The sequence below is a fragment of the Coffea arabica genome, chromosome 5c (genome assembly GCF_036785885.1).
Source record: "Coffea arabica cultivar ET-39 chromosome 5c, Coffea Arabica ET-39 HiFi, whole genome shotgun sequence".
Classification (NCBI taxonomy): Eukaryota; Viridiplantae; Streptophyta; class Magnoliopsida; order Gentianales; family Rubiaceae; genus Coffea; species Coffea arabica.
The window spans coordinates 168,701-190,192 of NC_092319.1; the positions used below are offsets into that span (position 1 = coordinate 168,701).

At 38.8% G+C, this 21,492-nt stretch overlaps 6 protein-coding genes across 17 annotated transcripts; 3 read left to right on the forward strand and 3 right to left on the reverse strand.

Moving 5' to 3' along the window:
* Positions 1-940: 940 nt before the first annotated feature.
* On the reverse strand, positions 941-3,643 carry LOC140004359 (ribosomal RNA-processing protein 8). 2 transcript variants are annotated; one of them, XM_072050273.1, is made up of 9 exons: positions 3,361-3,643; positions 3,178-3,239; positions 2,709-2,760; positions 2,175-2,289; positions 1,981-2,075; positions 1,715-1,821; positions 1,503-1,617; positions 1,386-1,430; positions 941-1,283 (listed from the first exon to the last, which is right to left on the reverse strand). In XM_072050273.1, exons 1-9 carry the CDS (start codon positions 3,583-3,585, stop codon positions 1,212-1,214), a joined length of 888 nt encoding a protein of 295 aa, XP_071906374.1. In that variant the 5' UTR covers positions 3,586-3,643; the 3' UTR covers positions 941-1,211. The 2 variants fall into 2 exon arrangements, with proteins under 2 accessions (XP_071906374.1, XP_071906375.1); XM_072050274.1 differs by lacking the exons at positions 1,981-2,075; positions 2,175-2,289.
* Positions 3,644-4,425: 782 nt separating this feature from the next.
* On the forward strand, positions 4,426-6,501 carry LOC140007569 (chalcone isomerase-like protein 1). Its single transcript, XM_072050275.1, has 4 exons — positions 4,426-5,404; positions 5,591-5,831; positions 6,021-6,112; positions 6,204-6,501. Exons 1-4 carry the CDS (start codon positions 5,020-5,022, stop codon positions 6,335-6,337), a joined length of 852 nt encoding a protein of 283 aa, XP_071906376.1. The 5' UTR covers positions 4,426-5,019; the 3' UTR covers positions 6,338-6,501.
* Positions 6,502-6,588: 87 nt separating this feature from the next.
* LOC113722984 (putative glucose-6-phosphate 1-epimerase) lies at positions 6,589-9,899 on the reverse strand. Of its 10 annotated transcripts, none has more exons than XM_027246233.2 (9): positions 9,748-9,899; positions 9,366-9,515; positions 8,710-8,784; positions 8,366-8,422; positions 8,121-8,278; positions 7,903-8,034; positions 7,578-7,680; positions 7,229-7,328; positions 6,589-7,135 (listed from the first exon to the last, which is right to left on the reverse strand). In XM_027246233.2, exons 2-9 carry the CDS (start codon positions 9,441-9,443, stop codon positions 6,918-6,920), a joined length of 921 nt encoding a protein of 306 aa, XP_027102034.2. In that variant the 5' UTR covers positions 9,444-9,515; positions 9,748-9,899; the 3' UTR covers positions 6,589-6,917. The 10 variants fall into 10 exon arrangements, with proteins under 10 accessions (XP_027102034.2, XP_071906372.1, XP_027102033.2 ...); XM_072050271.1 differs by having other exon boundaries at positions 7,229-7,346; XM_027246232.2 differs by having other exon boundaries at positions 7,578-7,692.
* Positions 9,900-11,410: 1,511 nt separating this feature from the next.
* Positions 11,411-15,027, forward strand: LOC113723100 (putative pentatricopeptide repeat-containing protein At3g01580). Of its 2 annotated transcripts, XM_072050260.1 has the most exons (4): positions 11,411-13,963; positions 14,027-14,121; positions 14,234-14,314; positions 14,501-15,027. In XM_072050260.1, exon 1 carries the CDS (start codon positions 11,643-11,645, stop codon positions 13,755-13,757), a length of 2,115 nt encoding a protein of 704 aa, XP_071906361.1. In that variant the 5' UTR covers positions 11,411-11,642; the 3' UTR covers positions 13,758-13,963; positions 14,027-14,121; positions 14,234-14,314; positions 14,501-15,027. The 2 variants fall into 2 exon arrangements, with proteins under 2 accessions (XP_071906361.1, XP_071906360.1); XM_072050259.1 differs by having other exon boundaries at positions 11,411-14,121.
* Positions 15,028-15,846: 819 nt separating this feature from the next.
* LOC140007568 (U-box domain-containing protein 45-like) lies at positions 15,847-17,431 on the forward strand. Its single transcript, XM_072050264.1, has 2 exons — positions 15,847-16,385; positions 16,485-17,431. The coding sequence occupies exons 1-2, from the start codon at positions 16,171-16,173 to the stop codon at positions 17,278-17,280; spliced, it is 1,011 nt and encodes a 336-aa protein (XP_071906365.1). The 5' UTR covers positions 15,847-16,170; the 3' UTR covers positions 17,281-17,431.
* Positions 17,432-17,963: 532 nt separating this feature from the next.
* Positions 17,964-21,154, reverse strand: LOC113722986 (altered inheritance of mitochondria protein 32). Its single transcript, XM_072050261.1, has 5 exons — positions 20,685-21,154; positions 20,357-20,442; positions 19,702-20,007; positions 19,335-19,418; positions 17,964-18,507 (listed from the first exon to the last, which is right to left on the reverse strand). The coding sequence occupies exons 1-5, from the start codon at positions 21,081-21,083 to the stop codon at positions 18,180-18,182; spliced, it is 1,203 nt and encodes a 400-aa protein (XP_071906362.1). The 5' UTR covers positions 21,084-21,154; the 3' UTR covers positions 17,964-18,179.
* Between the last annotated feature and the right edge of the window lie 338 nt (positions 21,155-21,492).

Genomic DNA, 21,492 nt, shown 5'->3' on the forward strand with positions numbered 1-21,492 from the left:
AAGCAAATAAAAAGTTTCTCTAACTAAAAATTTAGGTTGCCCATTCTCTGATCCACAAAATTGGAAAAACTCTATATATATATATAATCAGTTAATTACTAATCAGTTTCATCTATTCTCTAATTTAAGAAATTAAGAAAATATATTCGTATCCAATTTCTTTATAATTAGACAATTCAAAGTCAATAACCCAATTTTTACAATCGCTCATTATATGTTGGTTATTTGGACATTTTTTGTTCCTTTTGTCTTCTAATAGATTTTTGCTTATTAGGAATTTTTTCTGTGCAACTTTTTTCAAAATAATCAATTGGAAGTGTATTTTCTTTCACCATAGAATGTATTAGAAAATGTTTAATCTCTAACGCTCCAATAATCGATTCTTAATTTCATATTTTCTTAATTGCATTAATAGATTTATTATTCTTGTTCCAAAGTTGATTTCTAGTCAAACTTGATTTCTTCTTTCTCTGTTGTCCATTTCTGTCTCTTTCTCTTTCCCACCTCTCCATCCAATTAAAATATTATTTCAATCCCTCATCCCCCGATCTATTATTTTCAGGGCTTTTGTTTGATTTAGACCCGTTTGTCAAGTGAATTTTTTGAGCATTTATAAAAAAAAAAAATTTGAAGTGTGTAAATTTTTGAATATTTTAAAGTGCATCATTTAAAAAGTTTGAGAAATTTTTTGATGTTACTATAGCTAAAATTATTAAAAAACTTGTAGCAAACAAACTTGGTCAAAATCTTGCTTGCCAAACAAGGCTTATGTTCGCTACGATATTAACCAATCTTTTCTAATATCTTCTCGGGATGTTTAAAAAACAAATGAGTGAGCTTTTGGCTGTTTCTTAATTTCAATTTCTCTATTGAACAATTAAAAGCAGTTTATTATTTTCAATTTTTTATTGCACCACATTTAACACATATTAGAAAATGATTCAAATAAAGATCAAGACAGAAATATCCATTAGCAAAATAAGCCTCCCAGCAATAAAACACATAACTTGAACTAAAATATGGTATGGGCTATAAGCTCCCTAAAAGGGTAAATATCTGGAAGAACTAACCTCTTTTTACAGCCTGTCCTACACTTCTGCATATTAAAATTCTACACTTTCTGGGATTACAGAAGGGTCTAGAAACTGTTGATGCCACGATGGGTGATTCATTGGTTCCATGCTATCTTTTCAACAGCAGCACATCGCACTTCATCGACGCTTGTACAAACATGGCTTCAGTCCAGGCCATCTGATTTCATTTACGTTTAGCTTTTCGTCTTCCTGCAAAAAAATGAAATAAACAAAAAATCATATATTGCCATCTCTTCATAGCGTTTCTTCACATGCACATCCAGAGGATACGTAATGACAAACATTGCAGACCTTTTTCTTGAAGTATAGCAGTATAAACATTTTGTTGGAGAAGTCCTGCAAGACACCAGACATTCTTAGTTACTCACGTCAGAGATCACATTGTACAAAAATAGTACTCCTACAAACCTTTGACAAGGCGGTGAATCCCAGTTGGCATATTGCTTTTGAAAATTTGTTTGGATCTGCTCCGCCGGTACTGGGGTCAAACCTGCTCTTCACTTCTGCAATCAAAAGCCACCCACTGAAGAAAAATCAAGATCACCCATATTATTAACTAAATGTAAACAAAATCAGGCATTCCAAAACTTGAAAGAAAAGAGACAGTGTTGCATGTATACCGCGGCTTAAGAACTCTGTGTGCTTCCAGAATAAAACTTGAGTAGTTAGTTCCCATCAAAGAGAGACAAAATACTGCAACATCAACGGATGAAGAATCAAGAGGAGTCTGCAAGAATACAACAAATTAGAAAACAAGCTCCCTCAATGTTTTATAATCTAAAGACTGTTTTGAGAGAATGATCTGTAATTCTAACTAGACCCTAATGTAACTCCAAATTATCAGGTAAGCACCAGAACCACTCTTAGGATTTTGAACGAAACCCACATTCGACATATCACAAGCAATCACTGATGAGTCCTTGGAAATGAGATCAAGGGAGAAGACTTTATTCTTAACATTTCTTGCAAGACATGCATCCCCTGGAATAAAAAAAAGTTTTGTTTATCATCAAAAATAAACAAATTGAAGAACTTTGACAGTTTATCATGATTACTAGTATAATCCAGTTATATTCTTACCACAGCCAAAATCAGCAACGATTAAAGATGGGCTGTGATCCTTTAACCACTTTGTGATTACATTAACTGGCTGTTCAGGCCAATGTGACATTTGTTCTTGATATCCTGCATGATACTGGCCGTGTAATCAAGCCTAAGTTAAGCTGCAGAAAATCAAAATATGCAATAAAACAACTACTTTCAATAACATCCCATCTGATGCGCCTTTATGCAGGTGAAGAAAACATCATAGATCAACCAAAATAGTGTAAAAAACAAAAAAAAAAAAAAATCCCAGAAGAAAGAAAACCATTGTAGATGAGTAAAGTGATCTACAACAAAAATGATGCTGAAGATATACCAAAAAGCATGCCTGACTACTAAATTAGTAATATCTAATTAAATTGAGAGGAGACTGCCGTGAAGTTAGAGGTGCATCAAAATTGTGAACTGAAAAACCAACATAAAATGATTATACAGTAGGTTATACAAGAGCATATGCAAGCAAAGACATGGGAATCCTACAAAATAGTTGAAATAGGGAACATGTCTTACCATATTGAACAATGCCGGATCTTCTTTGAAATAGTTGAATGCCTCCTGTCCACTGGAATTCAAAAGGGAAAAAAAAAAGCCAAAATTGCACACGAGTTAATGCATGATATAGATTAAGATAATAATATGGAGACAGAAATTGAAAACGAAAAATGAAATAAGCTGATAAATTCTGGTACATGTAGATTTTTTTAAAAGCATCACCGAATCAAAAGGCAACAAAATTTGCAAAAGCAGGGATCAAAATAGGGAGTAGTACTAAAGAGACGAATGTTTACTCTTGAAAAAAAGGACAATCAACAGAAAATTAAGAGCACCAAAACTAATTATAGAACTTAAATTGACTATTTTTCCTGTTTGAACCTGCAATTTCCTTTTTCTTTTCTTTTTTTCCCCCCTTTTTTGCATATTCAACAACTATGTCCACGAATGAAAAGCGGCAGCAGCAGGAGCCAGAAGTGGAGCTTACGTGCAAGTGTAGAGTTTCTCATTAATCATGCGAAAGTGTCCTCCTGATAACTTCGCTTTCATCTGCAGCCACAACCATAACTCCCATTATATCCATACATCTGTTTTTTTTGCCTGACATATTATATTTCCCTCTTCCTCCCCACCCCCCGAACGATTCAGAGAGAGAAATCCAAGGAGATACCTTGTCGAGGAACGAAGACGAGAAGATTCTTGCTTTGGAATTGCACTTAACAACAGCAGCAGCTGGAGAAGACCGATTCTTAGTATTAGCGTTAAGGGTCTGCTCGAGAGAAGGAGGAGGAGAATCGCCGGCCACCTGCTGCTTTCGGCGGTGACGCTTCCCCCTCTTCCGTTTTCGGCTCCGTTGCTGTTGGTTTATTATTCCTCGCCGTTCCTCCTCCGTCATCTCTTCCTTCCTAGTCTCTCCCTCCTAGCCAGTGTAAAGTGAAGAAGGGCACAGCATGGTAGTACAGCAGGACACCTTTACCATGGGGATTGGACCTTTATATGGGCCGGACCCATCCGAGACGAGTTATATGAGGCCCATATCAAACAGAAACTTTCATTTCCCCGCCTTGAAGGCCCTGTTGGATATTGATTGGGCTCCTATCTTATCTAACATGTTAGCCCAATGAGCGAGTTACATGTGTTTTGTAAGGGGCTAGTGGGTATACAGACCCAACTAGATCAAGGAAGTGCTCTGGCACAACCCTTAGATTTTTTTCGCTGCAGGTGAGATTTGAACCCTCATCTATAGCCCAAGAAGGGAGTTAAACCCCTCTCTGGTGGCCACTGAGCCATTGGCCTAGTGGTTTGAATCCTGCAGCTGCTAGTGTGAGAATTATGTTGGTGTAAAACATCCCTGTAAATGACTTTAGGAAGCATGTCCCAATGTGAGGTGGTGATCAAAATCCATATCCATGACACCCAAACTTTAATTACCAAAAAAACACAAACTAGAACCAAGTTCAACGGGTAGAAACATTATTGCAAGGACTCTCAAAGTTTCAATCTCCCCCTTTTTCCATTTGCCCATTTAAGATTTATAATTTTTCTTAAATAAAATAAAACTACATAAATCGAGGATTTAAATGAATGATAAAAATTTACCCTTTATAATAAGAGTTTCTGTTTTTCACTCAAAACACAAACAGGGCCTTAGTTACAAGTTCAACATCGTCTCATTGTAGACCCTTAAAAGAAAGAGCCAAAACACCCAATAACCCAGCTGATTACCCATTGTCCTTTTTTTCTGTTTGGGGGTCTAATGGAGGGTGCAGGGTGCTAATCTAGCTGATCACCCGTTGTCACTTGAGGTTCCAATTGTAGCGTCTGCAGTGGAGAATTTGAGGTCCTGTGATCCCATCAGTACTCATATAATCAGCTCTTAATCTTTATTGATAAGGTTAAACTCATAGCTCCTTGAATTGCGAGAATTCCACATTTCATGTTGATCGAGGAGACATGATAAAATAACAGCAGAGAGAAACTTCCCAGAGTTATTTCATGGATAAAATGCATTTACTCCGACACCACCAGATAGAAACCCCCCCAAAAAAAAAAAGAAAAAGAAAAAAAAGCAGCAATGTGCCTTGGATCTTATCATAATGCTCATACCGAGGCGGAGGCCAAAACGCACACAAGAGTAGAGCAATGAAGTCCTTCACTTCTAAGGCATGCAAAAAGTAAATGAGCAGCAGCTCCCCTCGAATTTCTCCTTTATAAAACCCCAGCAGTACCTTGCATTGTGTCCGTCCCACCACGTCATAGCAGACACAGTCTCCCCTCCTCCTTTTACCAGCTAAATTCCAATCCTAATCTCAATTTTCTTTCGAAGAAGATGCCGACGGCAGTTGATGAGGTTACTGCAAAGACTGAGATGGTTGAAATTGAACCAAACACCGGCCTTGCTCTGAAGACAGCAACGAATGAGGAGAAAGCAAATGATGAGCCGGAGGCCAAAATTTCCACCGGTGAGGCACCTAAACCGAAAGACATGCAGCAGAAAAACGAACCCGGAGATCCAGACGACGCAAAGAGCCAGAAAGTTGGGGAAGAGAAGGAGCCCGAATGCCACAAAGAGCAAGAAGCGGACGTGCCAGTTGAAGTTGAACCAAAGACGGGCGTTTCTTTTCCAGTTAAGTTGAACGATGGGAAGCAATTGGAAGCTGTTGGTTTGAGGAAGAAGAGCATGCTTGGCTTGGGAATCAAAATTTATGCATTTGGTATCATTCTCAAAACTTTGCTTTTTCTTCTGAAAATTTGCAGCGCATGGTCGGTGACGGTCCTAATATTGCTCATCTCATGTTGGGTAATCGATGTTTAGAGTTGGTCAAGAAAGTCCAAATATTTTGCTTGGTACAACCAAATTTGTATGGATCGATGAATAACTCATGCCTCACCACTCGCAGGAATATATGCGGACAATGACCAACTGAAAGCTCTTGTTAGGGACAAAATTGGAAAAGCACCTGCCAAGCCGACCAAGGAAATGTACCACATGGTTATTGATAGTGATGTCGGAACGATTGTGCGCTTGGTCATAGTCTTCTCAAGCCTTACCATGAGCATGGTGCGTAAAAATTTCGATGAAGGTCTAGGAGCTGCAATCAAGAAACTCACCGGCGGAAAGAAAGAAGAGCTGACAAAAATGTACTCTCAACTCTGCCCATAACATCACTATCCTCCTCCTCTCTCTTGTTTTTTTTTTTTTTTTTTTGGCCCTGTGTTCTCTTTCATTGTTTCGAAACTTGAATTTCTCTCCCACAACTTTAAGAGGCTGTCCCTCAAAACTACTTCAGAATCTAATTCTAAACCTCTTGCATCTTCTTCTAATTGAAGGATCATGGGTGAAGCATCAGATGATATCAAGCTCATACCTGGTTCGGAAATTGAGATCTCCAGGCTTCCAGGTTACATCCTACAAACAAAAGGTAAGAACTACAAACCGTTGCAGTTTTCCAGCTTCATATACTGCTCATCCAAGAACTAATTTGGCTGAAAACTTCATTTTGGTGAATGCAGTGATGGGCGAGGTTGTCAGCAACGTTCAAAGTGAGCTCCTCTGCAGGGCTTACATGTACCTGTACCTGGGAGATGATCCTTTTGACAAAGAAGCCAAGGACAAGTTTGGAAGCTCGTTGCTCCATCTCTTCTAAAGATGACTTTCAGCACTTTCAAGGTTCTTGAGCAATAAAACCTGTTCCTTTCTAGTGTCTGAATAAATTTACAAATAAGAGGCAGCGCGAGAAAGATGATGGTTATTGTTACTGTTTAAGAGCTGCTTTGTATCAATTATAACTCAAAAGCAGCCATTTCTTTCTTTACCTTCCCCCTGAATGGAGTCATAAATGTGCATGATTAATTGTATGCACATTTTAAGAAGCGCTTACATAAACAGTTATGCACATCAGTAATCCATTAAAATAGTATAAAAGTAGCAAAGAGACATTCCTGGCAAATAGACAGGACGAGCATGTTCGGTTGATCCAGTTACATACAACAGCAACGTACCATTCCTCCCAATTATAAAATTCATGATGAGGAAGGCGTTGAACCACCTGTGACTGGAATTGTATTTTCAGTCTATGACAAGCAGCACTCTGCTTGATGTGACTCCTTCACTCTATGGATCCGACAAAAGAAACAGTTGTTTGCAATCAAGCAAAGCCAACGCATATGGCATATAAAAAATCAGTACATGTCCTAGGCGAACCTCAGGAGAAATCATGGATATAATCAGCTGAAACCATGTAAGACTTTTCGAGGATCAAGCTGTCCACTGCAATAACTAGAGGACACAGCTGACAGCTCTTGACGTCCCTTCCATTCTTCCAAGGGCTTCAAGGTAACAGGAGTTTCTATAGCAGCAGAATCTACACACAACATAATTTTGAAATCCTCATCGCCCATATCTGGTAGAGCCTTCGCTTTTTTGTCCCAAGGGTTCCAAACAGCTGCAGCCAACCAGCAACATTATAAGCTAATTTCTCTGAAACACTTAAAATCATACCAAGATAGGAGATAAACTCTCCAACAACAATATAAACCTGAATCTCCCATGCCTTCTTTACGTAGCACAAAAGTTCTCTTCTTCTCATGGTCAATTATGGCAATTTTTGTAGGCGTGCTAAGATAAACGCGGTCAATCTGTGATGAAGGCACAACCTAAGCTTGTAATGGAATGATAATCTGAGAGCAGGCATTATTTAGATATACAAGTATCTAGAGCTATATACCTATACCAAGTATTAATTTTCAGATCCAACTAAGTTTGTATCTAAAAACAAAACATCTAAAACTAATGTCAAAAGTTGATCATGACCAAACTCCTATCCCTCACCTCAAAATCAAGGTATAATGCCTAGGGCTGCAACTTTGGAACATCAAACCACTTACCTCACCATCAAAAGTAATTGCATCAGCCTGCTCCGTATACCTCTGTCTCTGCATCAAATTGTCGAAGTAGTCAAGCGTCTCCAAGCCCTCAATGCGCACTTCACTGCAAATCAAACTGCATCATGCAACCTATCTGAAAACGATAGTAATGTTTCTTGCAAACTTAGCTACCATGCAGGAAAATCAAGAGATCATTCATTAAAACATGAGCAAGGATGACATGAGTTTCAGAATTTGAGTCAACTGATGAAAGAGGACTACAGCATCGACTGTCAATATGCAAATAATAAGCAAAAGGAAAAACTACTGATTTACCAAAGCAAACCTGATATCAGACACAGAGAAGTAGTTGCGCAGAGCAAATGTGAATGAGAAGGCCTTATTATCAGTATTTCTCACACGAGGGATCAGAGTGAGTTTTCCAGCACTGAGAGAAATCCGCAGCCGCAACTCAAATCTACAAAAGTAAAGAGTTCAAACAACAGACAAAAATTCTTGCCACTACAATAACAACATGAAAACACTCCGTCTTCCACATCTTACCTGTGGGGCCAAGCTTTTAGGTCATCTTCTGTACATCTCAGAATGAGATCCACCGTTGACTGATTATTAGCTGGAGACAGAGGCGAAGGAGAGGGGTCCAGTGACCATAATCTGTTCCTTGCAAAACCATGACGCTCCAGCGGACCAAAATTTGCAAACTACAAGATCCATTTTAAGAATTAAGCAGGCAGAAGCCCAAGGGGCACTTGAGCTAAGATGCCGTGAAAACTTCATTAGCTTCTAACCTGAGGGAAGTAGATGGGTATTCCACCCCTAACGGCTTTAGATGGTTTCCAAAGAGCCTAAAGAATAGAGGGGATCCATTTCAATATAATAGGCAAAAAATACTCCAAAATTGCCTGTCTTTGGAAGCAAATAAGTAGGGCAATTAGAGGTTCCACAAAATTATTTTCTTCCAACAGAGGCAGATTATATTGTATGTGACAGGTTTAATGTCACACTCAGGAGGATCATTTGTGTTCAAAGAAACCCACAAGGAAAATCACATTCTAGCTACAGAGATGCATGCCGAACAGTGCTTTAATGGTTAGTAAAGATGTGCTATAGCTGTTTGGCATGAGAACTTGACCTTTTTGGTTACGAATAGAAGTTCTTCCCTTCTTTCATTCTTCCATGACACAACCTGCCCACCATAGAGAAGCACCTGAAACAAAACACATATACGTTAAATTAGGTGATAGAAACTGCAAAAACCACGAATTTATTTCCATGAAAACGGGTCTCCTAACCTAACACTCAGCAGTACAACTAAATAAGGAGGTCTTACGTGCATGTCATGTCAGTCAATGCATATACCCTGAGAAAATATGTTTGGTGAGTGCTGAAATAGGGGATAGGGTAACTTTGTAAATGCTGAAACAGGAGACGCGGTTAAGTGGAATTGAGTATTTGTGAGGGAGTTACACCTAGAGAAGGAGAGTCAAGCTCTCGAGCTCCCAGATTACGCTAGAAGATATCAGAGCAACCACAAACAGCTTCGGATGCCGAACTAATGCAAACACAAAAGAGTTTTCGCGGTTTTAGATACTCCCAGTGCCGACAACGGACCAATTTTTTCCTAGAGTAAAATTTTATCGTGGTTCGAAATCCAACTAGAACACCGGGCCACAATTTTCATCGTAATCCCTTGATTCCTAAAATGAGGAGGATATTAAAAGGAGTAAAAGAGGTTTTTTGTGAAGGGGGCGGGGGAGGAAGTAAAAGAATGAGGCAAAGGACGGAAACCTCGGCAGTGGATCCGGTAGGTTCAGACAGTATAACTCGGGGTGATCCATCGGCATCGTTAATCATGTTGACCGGCATCGTTTCGGAATGGAATTTAGCTCTGAAATTTTACTCAGAAACTTTCCTCCGGAGTCCCTCCCAGCCAGCCAGCTGCTACACCGCACGAGAAATGAATTTGATAACAAACAGAAATAACCAGGTACCAACAACACAAAGCATGTATTAGTAGAAATATGAAAGATTCAAAACCTCATAGAATTCAATTCATGCCAGAAACAAAACCCGACTCACATAATTGAGACCTTGTGCCAACAACATAGGGAATTATCAATAGATAAATTCATAGATACGGACTGATTAAAATAAATGAAAATGAGCTTACATTTTGGTCGATAGTTTCAATTTTTAAAACACCCAAAGAAACAAAAATTACTTATGTCGGGAATCGGCCGCGAATTATAGGAAGAAATTAGGACACCAGGAGAGTAAATAGTAGCGTACGACCGTCGTTTTTTTTTTTTTGTGTGGTGTACAGTAACACTAGTAATTTGTAAATTATTCATTTATTAGTATTCCTTTTGTTTCACTTTAATAGTTTCATTTTTTATCTGTCTTGAATTATATAGTTCATTTTAACTTGTAATTTTTTTAGGATAAAAACAAAAAAATCCTCTATGGTATATCTAATATAAAAAAAAGTCTTCAATGATTTCAAAACATACAAAACGACATCTCGTGTTTTGAACTAAATTGTAAACTAATAGAATTCGCTAAACTTAACGGAATCCGTTAAACTTAATGGTAAATTTAACGGAATCCGGTAAATTTAACCGTTGAGACCATCATTTTCGTTAATTTTAACAAATTCTGTTAGTTTACAATTTAGTTTAAAACATGAAGTGTCGTTTTGTATGTTTTGAAACCACGGAAGGCTCTTTTGTGTATTAGGTATACTACATGAGATTTTTTTGTTTTTAATCCTTTTTTTTAAATGCCGCTCTTATTTAATGTATGTCATTATTGAGTATAGTCCAACTTATTTAATGTAAAGTTAATTAGTCTTACTAATATAAGGATATTTCAGGAAGAGAGTATGTTAAATTTGCTCTTCTAACAAACTTGACTAACATTTTTCAAATTGTATGAAAAGAAAAAAAAATTAAACCTATCAAAGTGAGATGAAAGAAATAATGCATTTGTTTGAAAATGGGAAATTTGGAGAATAATAGGAATTTGGGGGGATGGTGACATATTACTGGCTTGCGATGCAGCTGTAGTTCAGTGGTAGTCCGTAGTAGAGTGTTAGTGCTGGTGTAGGCGTAGAGTGGCGTATTGCGGTGGTGGGTTGGCGTTTCTTTCTTCTTAGAGGTAGCACTTGGTCCAAAGCTATTTGGAACCTTGCCATCCAAAGCTATTTGGTGGGATGCCTTTGGTCAACCGTGCCATCCATCAGAACAACCGACTACGTGTTTCGATAACAGATTATTTAGAATAATATTATAATATTTTTTTGATTTGATATATACAAAATATAAATATAATTAAAAATATAAACAAATAAATTTTTCTAAATAATCAAACAATCCGACACGTGCTACTACTTTTGTACAGTAAACCAAAAAAAAAAAAAAAGGAAGTGTAAAATTTTGCCCCAGATAAAAAGCGTATACAATTTGAATAATAAATGGATAATTTTTGAAGTTCTTATAATGGGCTGGTGGTCTCAAAGTTGTGTCCAAAATTTTTTTTTATCCTCACATTTCACTACTTAAAAAAATGCAAGGTTAAAAACCCAAAAAAAAAAAAAAAAAGATTTTGGGCACGACTCCTTTTTTTTTTTTTTTTGATCAACAGATAGCTTTTTTATTGTACTCTTATTTCTACTCTATACCAAAGGGAAAGGAGTAGGTCCAAATGAGCCAATGAAGATTTCGAAAAGAACTAAAATATCACCGGATCAAACATGTATTTTTACAACTGCTCAGTAAAATTTTCAGAAAATCTCGAAGACGAATGCAAATTAAGAAATCAAATCACTTCACCTGCACCCAAAAATAGCCTTGTGGTTGGTTGATTTTGGGCATGACTTTACATTTCACTATTTTATCTACCAAAAAGAAAAAAAAAACCCTTACATTTCACTACTATTTGGATCGGTTCATTCAAAAATTAATTACGCGTGTAGAAAGGCCCGGGGAGGGGGCGGCTCGAGTGATGTCGGAGGCTGGCAAACCAAACAAGTGCACGCATTCTGAAATGTCTGCGCGTTAGCATTCTATGAGAACTTGGCAAACACTGCTCCGCCTCTTTCAATCATGTAAAGATGGCAAATCGCTAGCCTCATTGCACTCCATCGTCCTAAAAACCGGTCTGATTTCCGATGTCTTCTGGGCGGCAAAACTCAACCATCTTTACCGCCTTTACGTGCCTCTCACCACAGTTCGCAGACTGTTTGACGAAACGCCCCAGCGAACTACGTACACCTGGAACTCCATGCTCAATTGCTACTGTGCGGACAAACAATATCAGGAAACGCTATCCCTCTTTTTCCACATGTTGTCCTTCGAAAAGCCTGACTACTTTACTGTGGCCATTGCACTAAAGGCATGTTCCGCCTTGAGAGCTCTTGATTTTGGAAAAAAGATTCATGGCTTCATAAAGAAGAACGAGTCTATTGACTCTAACTTATTCGTTGGATCTAGGCTTATTGAGTTCTATTCAAAATGTGGAAATCTCGATGACGCTTCACATGTTTTAGGGGACTATGATATCCCTGATGTTGTTTTGTGGACTACACTGGTTACTGGGTATCAGCAGAATGGCGAACCTGACGAGGCATTGGACACTTTTTCTAGAATGGTTATGGTGGGAGGTCTTACTCCGGACCCAATTGTGCTTGTTAGTGTTGTTACCGCATGTGCTCAATTGTTGGACTTGAATGCTGGGAAAAGTGTACATGGCTTTATGATTAGGAAGAAATTTGGAGGCTTGTCTCTGCTCAATGCTCTGTTGCATTTTTATGCAAAGTCCGGATCTGTTAAAGCTGGAGCTAATTTGTTTTCAGTAATGGAAGAGAAGGATGTGATTTCATGGGGTTCTATGATTTCGTGTTATGCTTATAATGGATATGCACGTCACGCTTTAGAACTTTTTGATGAGATGATGGTTAGAGGCGTTGAACCTAATTCAGTTGTTGTCATTAGCGCTTTGCAAGCTTGTGAAGCTGCTCATGACGTGGAGCTGGGCAAGAAGTTACATAAACTTGCTGTGCACCAAGGGTTTGAGTTGGATGTCATGGTGGCTACAGCTCTAATCGATATGTACATGAGTTGCGCTTCCCCCGATGATGCTGTTGAGCTGTTTGGAAGGATGGTTGAAAAGGATGCTTTTTCTTGGTCTGCTATCTTATGTGGGTGTGTGCAAAATGGGCTTGCCTGTCAGTCAATGGGACTGTTCAAGGACATGCTTTGTACTCAAATCCAACCAGATGCTGTTATCATGGTGAAAATTCTCACAGCTTGTGCAGAATTAGGAATTCTTCAACAAGCTTGTTGTCTACATGGATACTTGATCAGAGGTGGCTTTGACAACAGCACTTTTGTTGGGGCTTCGCTCGTCGAAGCATATGCAAAATGCGGTAGCTTGGGTGATGCTATCAAGGTTTTTGAAAGGATGAAAGAAAAAGATGTTGTTATTTGGAGCTCTATGTTTGCTGGTTATGGATTTCATGGGCAAGGGAGGGAATTATTAGAATTGTTTTATGAGATGATTAATAGTTCAACAGTTAGCCCAAACAATGTGACTTTTCTTTCAATTTTATCCGCATGTAGTCATGCAGGTCTAGTTGAAGAAGCAACTAAGTTATTTAACATGATGATCAATGACTACCAATTGATACCTGAATCGAAGCATTATGGGATAATGGTTGATCTGCTTGGCCGGAATGGAGATTTGAACCATGCCATGGACATTATCAACCAAATGCCCTTACCAGTCCATCCTGATGTATGGGGGGCTTTACTTGGTGCCTCACGGATTCATCAGAACATGGAGATGGCTGAAGTTGCTGCCAGGAATGTCTTTCACTTGGACCCCAATCATGCTGGTTATTACATTCTATTATCTCATATGTATGCTGTCGATGGAAAGTGGGACAATGCAGCTAGAGTTCGAACTTTTGTGAAGGAAAAACAATTCAAGAAGGTATCAGGTCAAAGTATTATTGAACTCAGGGACGAGACCTGCAGTTTTGTAGCTAATGACAGATATCACCCAAATTCTGAACAGATTTATGATGCGGTGTCAGTGATACATACTAAAATGAGAGAAGAGGGTTACAATCCGGACTTGGATTTTCTGCAGCATGATAAGGAGGATGGTTTCATGTCCTGAAACACGGCCATTGCTAGGTGATATGTACTCTGCATTGGCCTGGAAGAAGGGCCGAGATATGAACTTGTGCTAACAACTTTTGAGTTTAAATAGATGAACTTCTGGAAAGCCTATTTTCAAAGTGTATGACCTTTCCTTGGAAGCTGAAAATTCTTTCAGAAGCATCCACCAGATGATGCCGACTGATTGGGCGCTGGTGGCTGAAGGTATGGTCCTTCTTACTGGTTCTATTGGCGGTCACTCCAACCTGATATTACTGACGTTGACAGGTTATATGATGGAATGATATGGTTGTGCCTAAAACCTCAGGAAGTTTCGTAAACCATGCCTTGTTATACTGGAGGGTGGCATGGTCTGGTTCAAGGTAGTAGCAATGCAAGTGATATATGCCTTTGCTATTTTTCTTAGAGCAGTTTGCTCGACAGCTCTGCATTGAAAAGCAGATATTCACTTCTTTTAAGCTGCTTCATCTGCAGGCCCTCTTATAACTGAAGAAATGCCAACCTATTTGCTTGGAGGGACGTGGATTCCATGTTTTGGCCTCTGCTGCGGCCAAGGTACGATGCTTCTCATCTCTTCCTTTTTTTTTTTTTTTAACCCCTCCAACCCTGGAATGAGGATGTCTGGCGTGGTTGGACGCTGGAGAGGCATTGCTAAGCTTTGTATATCTGCTCCTTATGCTCGTCTCCTATGATGGTTTCATATCAATTCAGCTCGCTTAGCAATTTACATTCATTCTGTAGATGTATTAAAACCATTTCCATTGTGGAGGCTAGAGCTTGTTGCAGTAAGTTGAAGCGTATTTATTCAGCAAATACTTGAATCATACTTACAGTCGAAAGTGCCCTCACAGAAGCAATACACAACTATTCCCTAACTGCACGCGACTTTGGTCGAGGCACAAATTTGTTCTTCGGAAGAGGCGTGCAAATAAAGCACCGTACCGTTAGTGGATTTCTCGGTTTGCAGCATCAAGAAAATTCATCTCACGCTTCCCCTGGAACAAGCACAGCCACGTTAGAAGTGGCTAACATAATTTTTTTTTTTGGGGGTAGAAAAGAGTAACGAGTTAATCTGTGTTGGGTTCGTGCCGGGGTCTCAAATGCCCAGGTGTTTTGCTTTACAATGCAAATAAATAGCTGAGTGGTGATTCAGCTGTTTTTTTTTCCTCTTGTATACAAATGGTAAATGAGGCCACATCGTCTTGATCAAATGTAAGAAGCTAATTGGACTTGATACAGCACAGCAAGATGTGATATTTTGTCTTTTAGACATGGGCATTTAATTTGTTCCAAAAAAAAAAAGGACGTAGGCATTTATTCGATGCGCATCGGGAAAGAAATCAAAACACTGCTGATATCAACAACATTTGCAATTTGGGTGCGGAGTTTGTTTATGATGGGGCCACTATTTAGTCGATAAATATGCAAACCTTTTAATTGCAGTTTTCTGTTGCAATGTAGTCTTTTTTTTTTTCGGGTATATTCATCATTCTTTGGCCAAGTTCTCTGTATGCCACAGTGCGGACGTTTTTATCACGTAGGCCGGCAGACCAGGAGGAGGACTGCTTTTTGGTCAAGGAATCGAGAAAAGATTGAGCAGAGAAACATTTCCCAATCAGATTTGAGATTTCTAATACTCCTAACCAAGGCATGAGCGGCATCTTCTGTTTTAGAAACTGTGGCCGCCGCCAAAGCGAAGCTGAGATACTCCTATTGTAACTTTGCAGGAACAAAGGCTGCCGTCATTTACTATATGTTTTCCTAAGCAATTCGGGCCTCCACAACACAAGCACAGAACTTTTTCTTTTTCATGCTTCATTAGACGTCATCTCTGGATTTTGGAAACCTAGCATAAGCCATGTTCATCCGGAAAGAGACAATTCCAATTTCCAGTGAGCTGAATATTTTATTGTGCTTAAAATACTTTTCTGTTTGGTCAATCATCCCATATTTCCTCTTTTATCTTTTGAACATGGCCATCGATCATCTCAAGTCTAAAATCCTATCCGTTGGTATTGAAAACTGCAAAAAATCTTAGAACTCATCATAATTTTGAGAATATATTATATAAGACCATTTCTCGGTAAGAATATTTACAAGAGGATCCCCCCCATTTATACGAGTTAATACTGGCGCTACTACCTACTTTAAAAGGCTGTGATAGTGCTTGCTTCTATAAAAGGAAAGTAAAAGACGTACTTCCAAGGAATTCCAACTCAGGAATGGACATAAAGCTGAGTAGGGAATAGCAAGTTTGCTTCTAATCCAAACAATGAAAAAAGGCTCCCAAAAGCCAGACCTTACACCACCTTGAAGCAATCAAATACACACACTAAACTAAATTTCTATATTTTCATTTTCACATAAAAGAGAGTTGAGAAGTGACTGAGGGGGATAGAGGGCTTCCATCCATGGAAGACGTGATAGTGGAAGCCCTTCTATCTAATGAACGGGAAGCTCAGATTTTAGCTGCCAGAGAACTCGGTAAACTTGCAACCAAACTAAGACAGAAGTTAGCAGAAAGAGGGATCATTTCTCGGCTCGTTACGATGCTTCGTACGCAAGATTATGAAGCCACTGAAGCGGCACTCTGTGCTCTGCTTTGTCTAGCTTTTCACAGTGAAAGGTATTGTTTGCATCAGTTAAAATTTGCAGTCTTTGAAATTGCATCCGACGGCATTGGCTGTAGAATTGTTCCCCATCTAATTTTACTGTGATTTTGCAGAAACAAGATCCGAATTGCAAATTCTGGTGCCATACCAGTATTGCTGGAGATCATTCAACGCCCAAAAGAGTCATTGATTGACCTTGCAGCAGCAGCCCTCTTGGTTCTTTCTTCTTGCTCCGCTAACAAGCTAGCAATCGCGGCATCTGGGGCTATCCCGATCCTGGTTGGATCCCTGAATTCCCAATTGGCAGAAGAACGCGGTTTCCAGAATCTAAGCGTGCAGGCTAAGCTCGACATCATATCCACATTTCACAATCTCTCCACCTATCCTCCGATAATCCCATCTATTGTTTCTTCTGGTATGGTAAAAGCCATGCTTCAACTAATGTATGAGTTCGGAAAACAATCAAAGATAATTGAGAAAGCGATGGCATTACTGGAGAAGATGGTTTCCTCGTCAGAGATTGCACTGGAGGAGGTTGCTGAGACTGCTCCTCTTGTAATCCACTTTCTAGTGGAGGCCGTCGAAGAAGGTACACCACTATGCAAAGAGCACGCTGCAGCTACGTTACTGGTCATGTGCCAAAGTTGTAGGGACAGATACAGAGGAATGATTTTGAGGGAAGGCGCTATGCCAGGGCTGCTACAATTGAGTGTTGATGGGACATCGAAGGCCAGGGAAAAGGCCAAAGCTCTGCTGCAACTTCTTAGAGATTTCTCAGAATGTCGTACGCGAGAGGAACGATCAAAGAATCGGCTCTTGGAACATGTTATGCAACAGATTGATAAAGGAGACACAACTGGGACGGGTCTGAGACTTGTGGAGGAAATGATTGCAAGACTTAGGACGTAGTAATTTTTAATCTTTTCCCACCTTCTGCGTGTGCCACTGTTATTGTAGGTAATCACGTTTTCTATTGCCTCCCGTATTTTTTTCCCCCCACTTTGATTTAGACCTCTCTGACAATGGACTATCTATGAACACCACACACTCCATTACTTAATTGCTACTTTTCTCTCAGGATTTAAAAAAAAAAAAAAAAAAATTCATGGAGGATCCTCTGGGTTTTTCATTTAATATTGATGTTTTAAAATGGATGCTGTAATCCTTTTTACGAAAATTTGGAAGTGGAATTAGTTTGATTTCAGGTCAAAGGTGTAGGATGATTTCAATAAGAAGTCAAAGGGTGATCTTAATAAGGAGCCAATACCCTAGAAATCATCGATTTATTAACTTTTATGCTACATTTCTTTATTCGTGCAGCATTTTTGCTGTCACCCGAAGTTATCCTTCCCAGTGCTGGGTTTCCCCAGTCAGCAGGATAACTTAGAAAGGGTAATAATGTTGCAACAGGAGAGGAAGGGATAATAATATTCCTCTCCTCAGGAATATTTGAAACGAATTGGCTCCATAGAGATAAAATTGGAGGAAAAATAAATGTCGCAATAGGAGAGAAACTTAGAAAGGGGTCGAGCGGTACAAAGCAGCTGAAGTAGTAACTAAGCACCAAAGAACGTCTATAAAACGCAAGCAACAGCGAGAACAGGTAATAATCTTTTATCTTCATCATATGCTACTCTCTACATTTATCTTCACGTAGAGATGAATGTGTAACTAGTATCTTCTTAAACAAGTACGTGCTTCTCACGATTATCTTATTTAGTGCAACTTAACCTCTCCAGAACATACCAAGGCATACGACCTCAAAATTTAGATGCAAAACATGTAGCTAGAATGCCCAAGGCAACACTTCACCTTGACCTTTTGTAAAAAGCAAATGCCACAGCAACGGTAGTCACTGCTCCAAGGACAGCAACAGTTGTCAGGACATCACGCTGCTCCCATCTTCCAATCCAGTTTGAGAGCTTTCCTGTTCCCTTTTGTACCTCTTTCTCCTGAAAATTCACATCTCTGCAACATGAGACTCCATTAGCACCTTGGCAACAGCTTGAACTACTTTCATTCTTTTCCTCGCTTCTGATTTCTTGTGGCTTCTCTGCATAATTGTTAAGACTTGTACCATTTAAAAGCTTCTGCTGATGCACGTTCTCAGCTTCTTCAGTAACTCCCATTTGGCCTCTGAAGTAGACAACAGAAACATCACACAAGGGCATAAATTACATGATCAAATTTTGATGTTTTAACAGTGTCTGCATGTCAAAAAGTTTCTTTTGCTTAGATGGCAATAACTTCAATAGTAATATATACGTGGCTACACATGAATGTTCTACTCCTACATTCTCTTTCATACTTCTAAAGTATAAAGCTACATCTTCTGAAAAGCATACTGTATAGCAAGATATCAATATTTTGGGCAAGTATTATGTAGATAAGTATCCAAGATTCATGTCAAGAAAAGAAACATTCCATCCAAAGGATGTTATATGTTGCACTCAAAAATAAAATGTTTTTAAAACTCAAATGCTCGGTTGTCAACATCCTTAAATGGTTACCTCATGATTGCAGCATTCCAACTTAGATTGGGAAAAGAAAAAAGAAAAAAGAAAAAGAAAGAAAGAAAGAAGAAGATAAATTTGTGTTCAGCTTTTGACACAGATTTTGTGTTGGGAGATGAACAATCCCGTGCAGTATAGTTCAATAAAACTGCCAAATAATGTCCCATCTGATGGTGGAAAATGAGAACCTGTCTCCTACTAAAAGGTATGCGGACAAATTTGAATTCTGACCCAGGTAAGATTAAAAGATTAGGGAAGTAATCTGACCAGAGTACAAGAAAATCAAAAAATATATTGATGAAGACATTCTCAGAAATATAGACAGAGCCCAAAAAGTAAAAAAGTAAAACAAATGGGACCATACGGTGGTACATGCAAAACAAGTCCAACAACAAATCTTCTGGAGTGAGGTCAGGAAAAAATTTAAAAAGAGCAGAAATGAAGACAAACCTCCAAATTCGCTCAATGATTTCTCCCTTCCCAATATGCTGATCAAGCAGTTCAGGCACATCATTAGGCGTAACATATCCATACCTGCATGATCAGAAAAAGAATTCATCACAAAAAAAAAAATCTGCAACAGACCAAAGATCACTGATCTGATGATTTGGTTCTTCATGTCTTTGATAAGCGGTCAATTTACCACATCTCTGATGAGTGCTCAATACAGAGAGCTTTACAAAATACATATGGGATAAAGAGCCGGACCAAATCAGAGCAAATAGAAACTCCAAATCCAAAACAAACAAACAAACAAACAAAATGCACGCACACGCGCACACACACACACACACTTTTTTTAAAATCAAGTCATTACCAATGGCCATCAATTTTCGCTTGAGCATTGGCACTGAAAATGATCACATTGCCAGCATACTTATGGCCTCCAATATGAGAGCAAGCAGTCACAAACACCTGGCTCTTTAAAGCCCTGGAGTCAATCTCTTCTTTGAACTTCTCAATCAGAACAGGTCCACAAACACCACACCTTTTGTCTCGATTATTGTGAGCACAAACAAAAACATATGAACCAGTCAAAACCTCCTGTTTACCAGCAGCCCAGGAGTTCCCATTAACAAGCACATCCTCCACAAACCCATCCACATCCGAGTCCTTCAAATCTCTTCAACAAACAAAACCAAAAACAAATTAACATACATGCATATATATAGAGACACATAGAGAATCATCAACCATCTAGAAGAACACACTTGTAACACATGATGACAACAGTTGTAGTTTTTATACTCGTGAACTAAAGCTTTAGCAAGTAAAACAACTATACAAACGAAATTCACTTGTAGGACATCAAAGTTACATGGATAAAAGCATAACATGGAAGATGCCAGCAAAGTATGACCTAAATTCATAAACCCAATAGTACTACTCATAACAAAATAAAAATAAAATAAATGAATGAATGAATAAATAAAATGAAAGTCAGACACTAGAAGTATTAGTCAATTAATTACCTGTACTTGATCATATCAGGGAAAACCAAAACATCTCCATCCGATAATTGCAAGTCCTCAAGCCCTTCGCATATGGTCAAACGAGCCTACCACAACATATGAAAATAAATTGAGTACAATATATCGAAAATACAAGAGTAATCTCCAAAAACTCTGATACAAAACACAATCAATTACTCAAATTAATCCAGAAACATGAAAATATAGTAAGCTAATACAGTTAAAACTGCATCTCTTCTGCGTAATTATGTAATATGAAATCGACAAAGCAGCAGAGAAATTCGTAAATTTCGACCAAAAATGAAAACCTGAAATTGAGAGTATAAACCTTGATTTTGATATCAGCCTTGCGAGCTTTAAGAGCAGCTGAGAGAAGCTTGGGGAGAAGATCGGAATCGGAGGCTTCAACACGAGAAGGCCAGGAGTCATGAGATTTGTAGCAGAGGAAGAGGTGACGTTCGTAGGGGTCAACTGTGCCGGCGAGATTGCTTTGGTACATCTCCGACCGCTTAAAACCAAACTTGAGATCATCTTCCTCGGGCAAAACAGTAGAAAAGTACTGGGTCGTTTCTCCGGTGGAGGCCATAGCTGGAGATCGCTTCAGCGAGAGGAAGGGTTTAGGAGAGACTTTTCCTGGATGACCGGAGCGCGACCAGAAAAATGCGACTGGGAAAGAGGACAGGAAACGAACTGCGCGTGAGAAGGTATTTATATGCATTTTAAACATTACTAATACACTTGAGCTGAAAAAATTGGGGAGGCCCGCCCTAGGATCGAGAGGGAAATTACGAGTTGCTCTGGGCAAGGAGGTAACGCTCAATTAAAAAGAGTAAATCTTACGCGCTATTACTGTATTCGTAATGTATATATTAATCATCGTTAAATTCATGATATATATGCGTAAAAGTTAAATTTTATATAATTATCATTCATTTATTCAGTACTCACAATATATATACTGTTAGTGTAAGAAAAATTAAATTCAACTAAAAACTCATAAGAAGGCACATGATCGGCATGCGTAAAATGGGTATAGAACGAGATACACATTTATGATTTGAGGTAATTTTGTGAAGGCAAAAGATTCAGCCACTAACAATTTTCTTGTCTTTAATTAGCAATTTTGGTTTGCAACA

What these genes read in the sequence shown, in the direction of transcription:
- LOC140004359 (XM_072050273.1), bottom strand. Translation starts at nt 3,585, where the DNA reads ATGACGGAGGAGGAACGGCGAGGAATAATAAACCAACAGCAACGGAGC. An exon ending in GAGAAACTCTACACTTGCAC is followed by an intron (nt 2,761 to 3,177) that starts GTAAGCTCCACT and finishes TTTGAATTCCAG; the next exon opens with TGGACAGGAGGCATTCAACT. An exon ending in ATCCGGCATTGTTCAATATG is followed by an intron (nt 2,290 to 2,708) that starts GTAAGACATGTT and finishes TTACACGGCCAG; the next exon opens with TATCATGCAGGATATCAAGA.
- LOC140007569 (XM_072050275.1), top strand. Translation starts at nt 5,020, where the DNA reads ATGCCGACGGCAGTTGATGAGGTTACTGCAAAGACTGAGATGGTTGAA. An exon ending in AATCAAAATTTATGCATTTG is followed by an intron (nt 5,405 to 5,590) that starts GTATCATTCTCA and finishes CACCACTCGCAG; the next exon opens with GAATATATGCGGACAATGAC. An exon ending in AAAGAAGAGCTGACAAAAAT is followed by an intron (nt 5,832 to 6,020) that starts GTACTCTCAACT and finishes TTCTAATTGAAG; the next exon opens with GATCATGGGTGAAGCATCAG.
- LOC113722984 (XM_072050265.1), bottom strand. Translation starts at nt 9,443, where the DNA reads ATGCCGGTCAACATGATTAACGATGCCGATGGATCACCCCGAGTTATA. An exon ending in TACCCATCTACTTCCCTCAG is followed by an intron (nt 8,279 to 8,365) that starts GTTAGAAGCTAA and finishes TGGATCTTGTAG; the next exon opens with TTTGCAAATTTTGGTCCGCT. An exon ending in TTCTCTGTGTCTGATATCAG is followed by an intron (nt 7,693 to 7,902) that starts GTTTGCTTTGGT and finishes TGCATGATGCAG; the next exon opens with TTTGATTTGCAGTGAAGTGC.
- LOC113723100 (XM_072050259.1), top strand. Translation starts at nt 11,643, where the DNA reads ATGAGAACTTGGCAAACACTGCTCCGCCTCTTTCAATCATGTAAAGAT.
- LOC140007568 (XM_072050264.1), top strand. Translation starts at nt 16,171, where the DNA reads ATGGAAGACGTGATAGTGGAAGCCCTTCTATCTAATGAACGGGAAGCT. An exon ending in CTAGCTTTTCACAGTGAAAG is followed by an intron (nt 16,386 to 16,484) that starts GTATTGTTTGCA and finishes GTGATTTTGCAG; the next exon opens with AAACAAGATCCGAATTGCAA.
- LOC113722986 (XM_072050261.1), bottom strand. Translation starts at nt 21,083, where the DNA reads ATGTTTAAAATGCATATAAATACCTTCTCACGCGCAGTTCGTTTCCTG. An exon ending in CCTGATATGATCAAGTACAG is followed by an intron (nt 20,008 to 20,356) that starts GTAATTAATTGA and finishes TGTTTGTTGAAG; the next exon opens with AGATTTGAAGGACTCGGATG. An exon ending in ATCATTGAGCGAATTTGGAG is followed by an intron (nt 18,508 to 19,334) that starts GTTTGTCTTCAT and finishes TGTCTACTTCAG; the next exon opens with AGGCCAAATGGGAGTTACTG.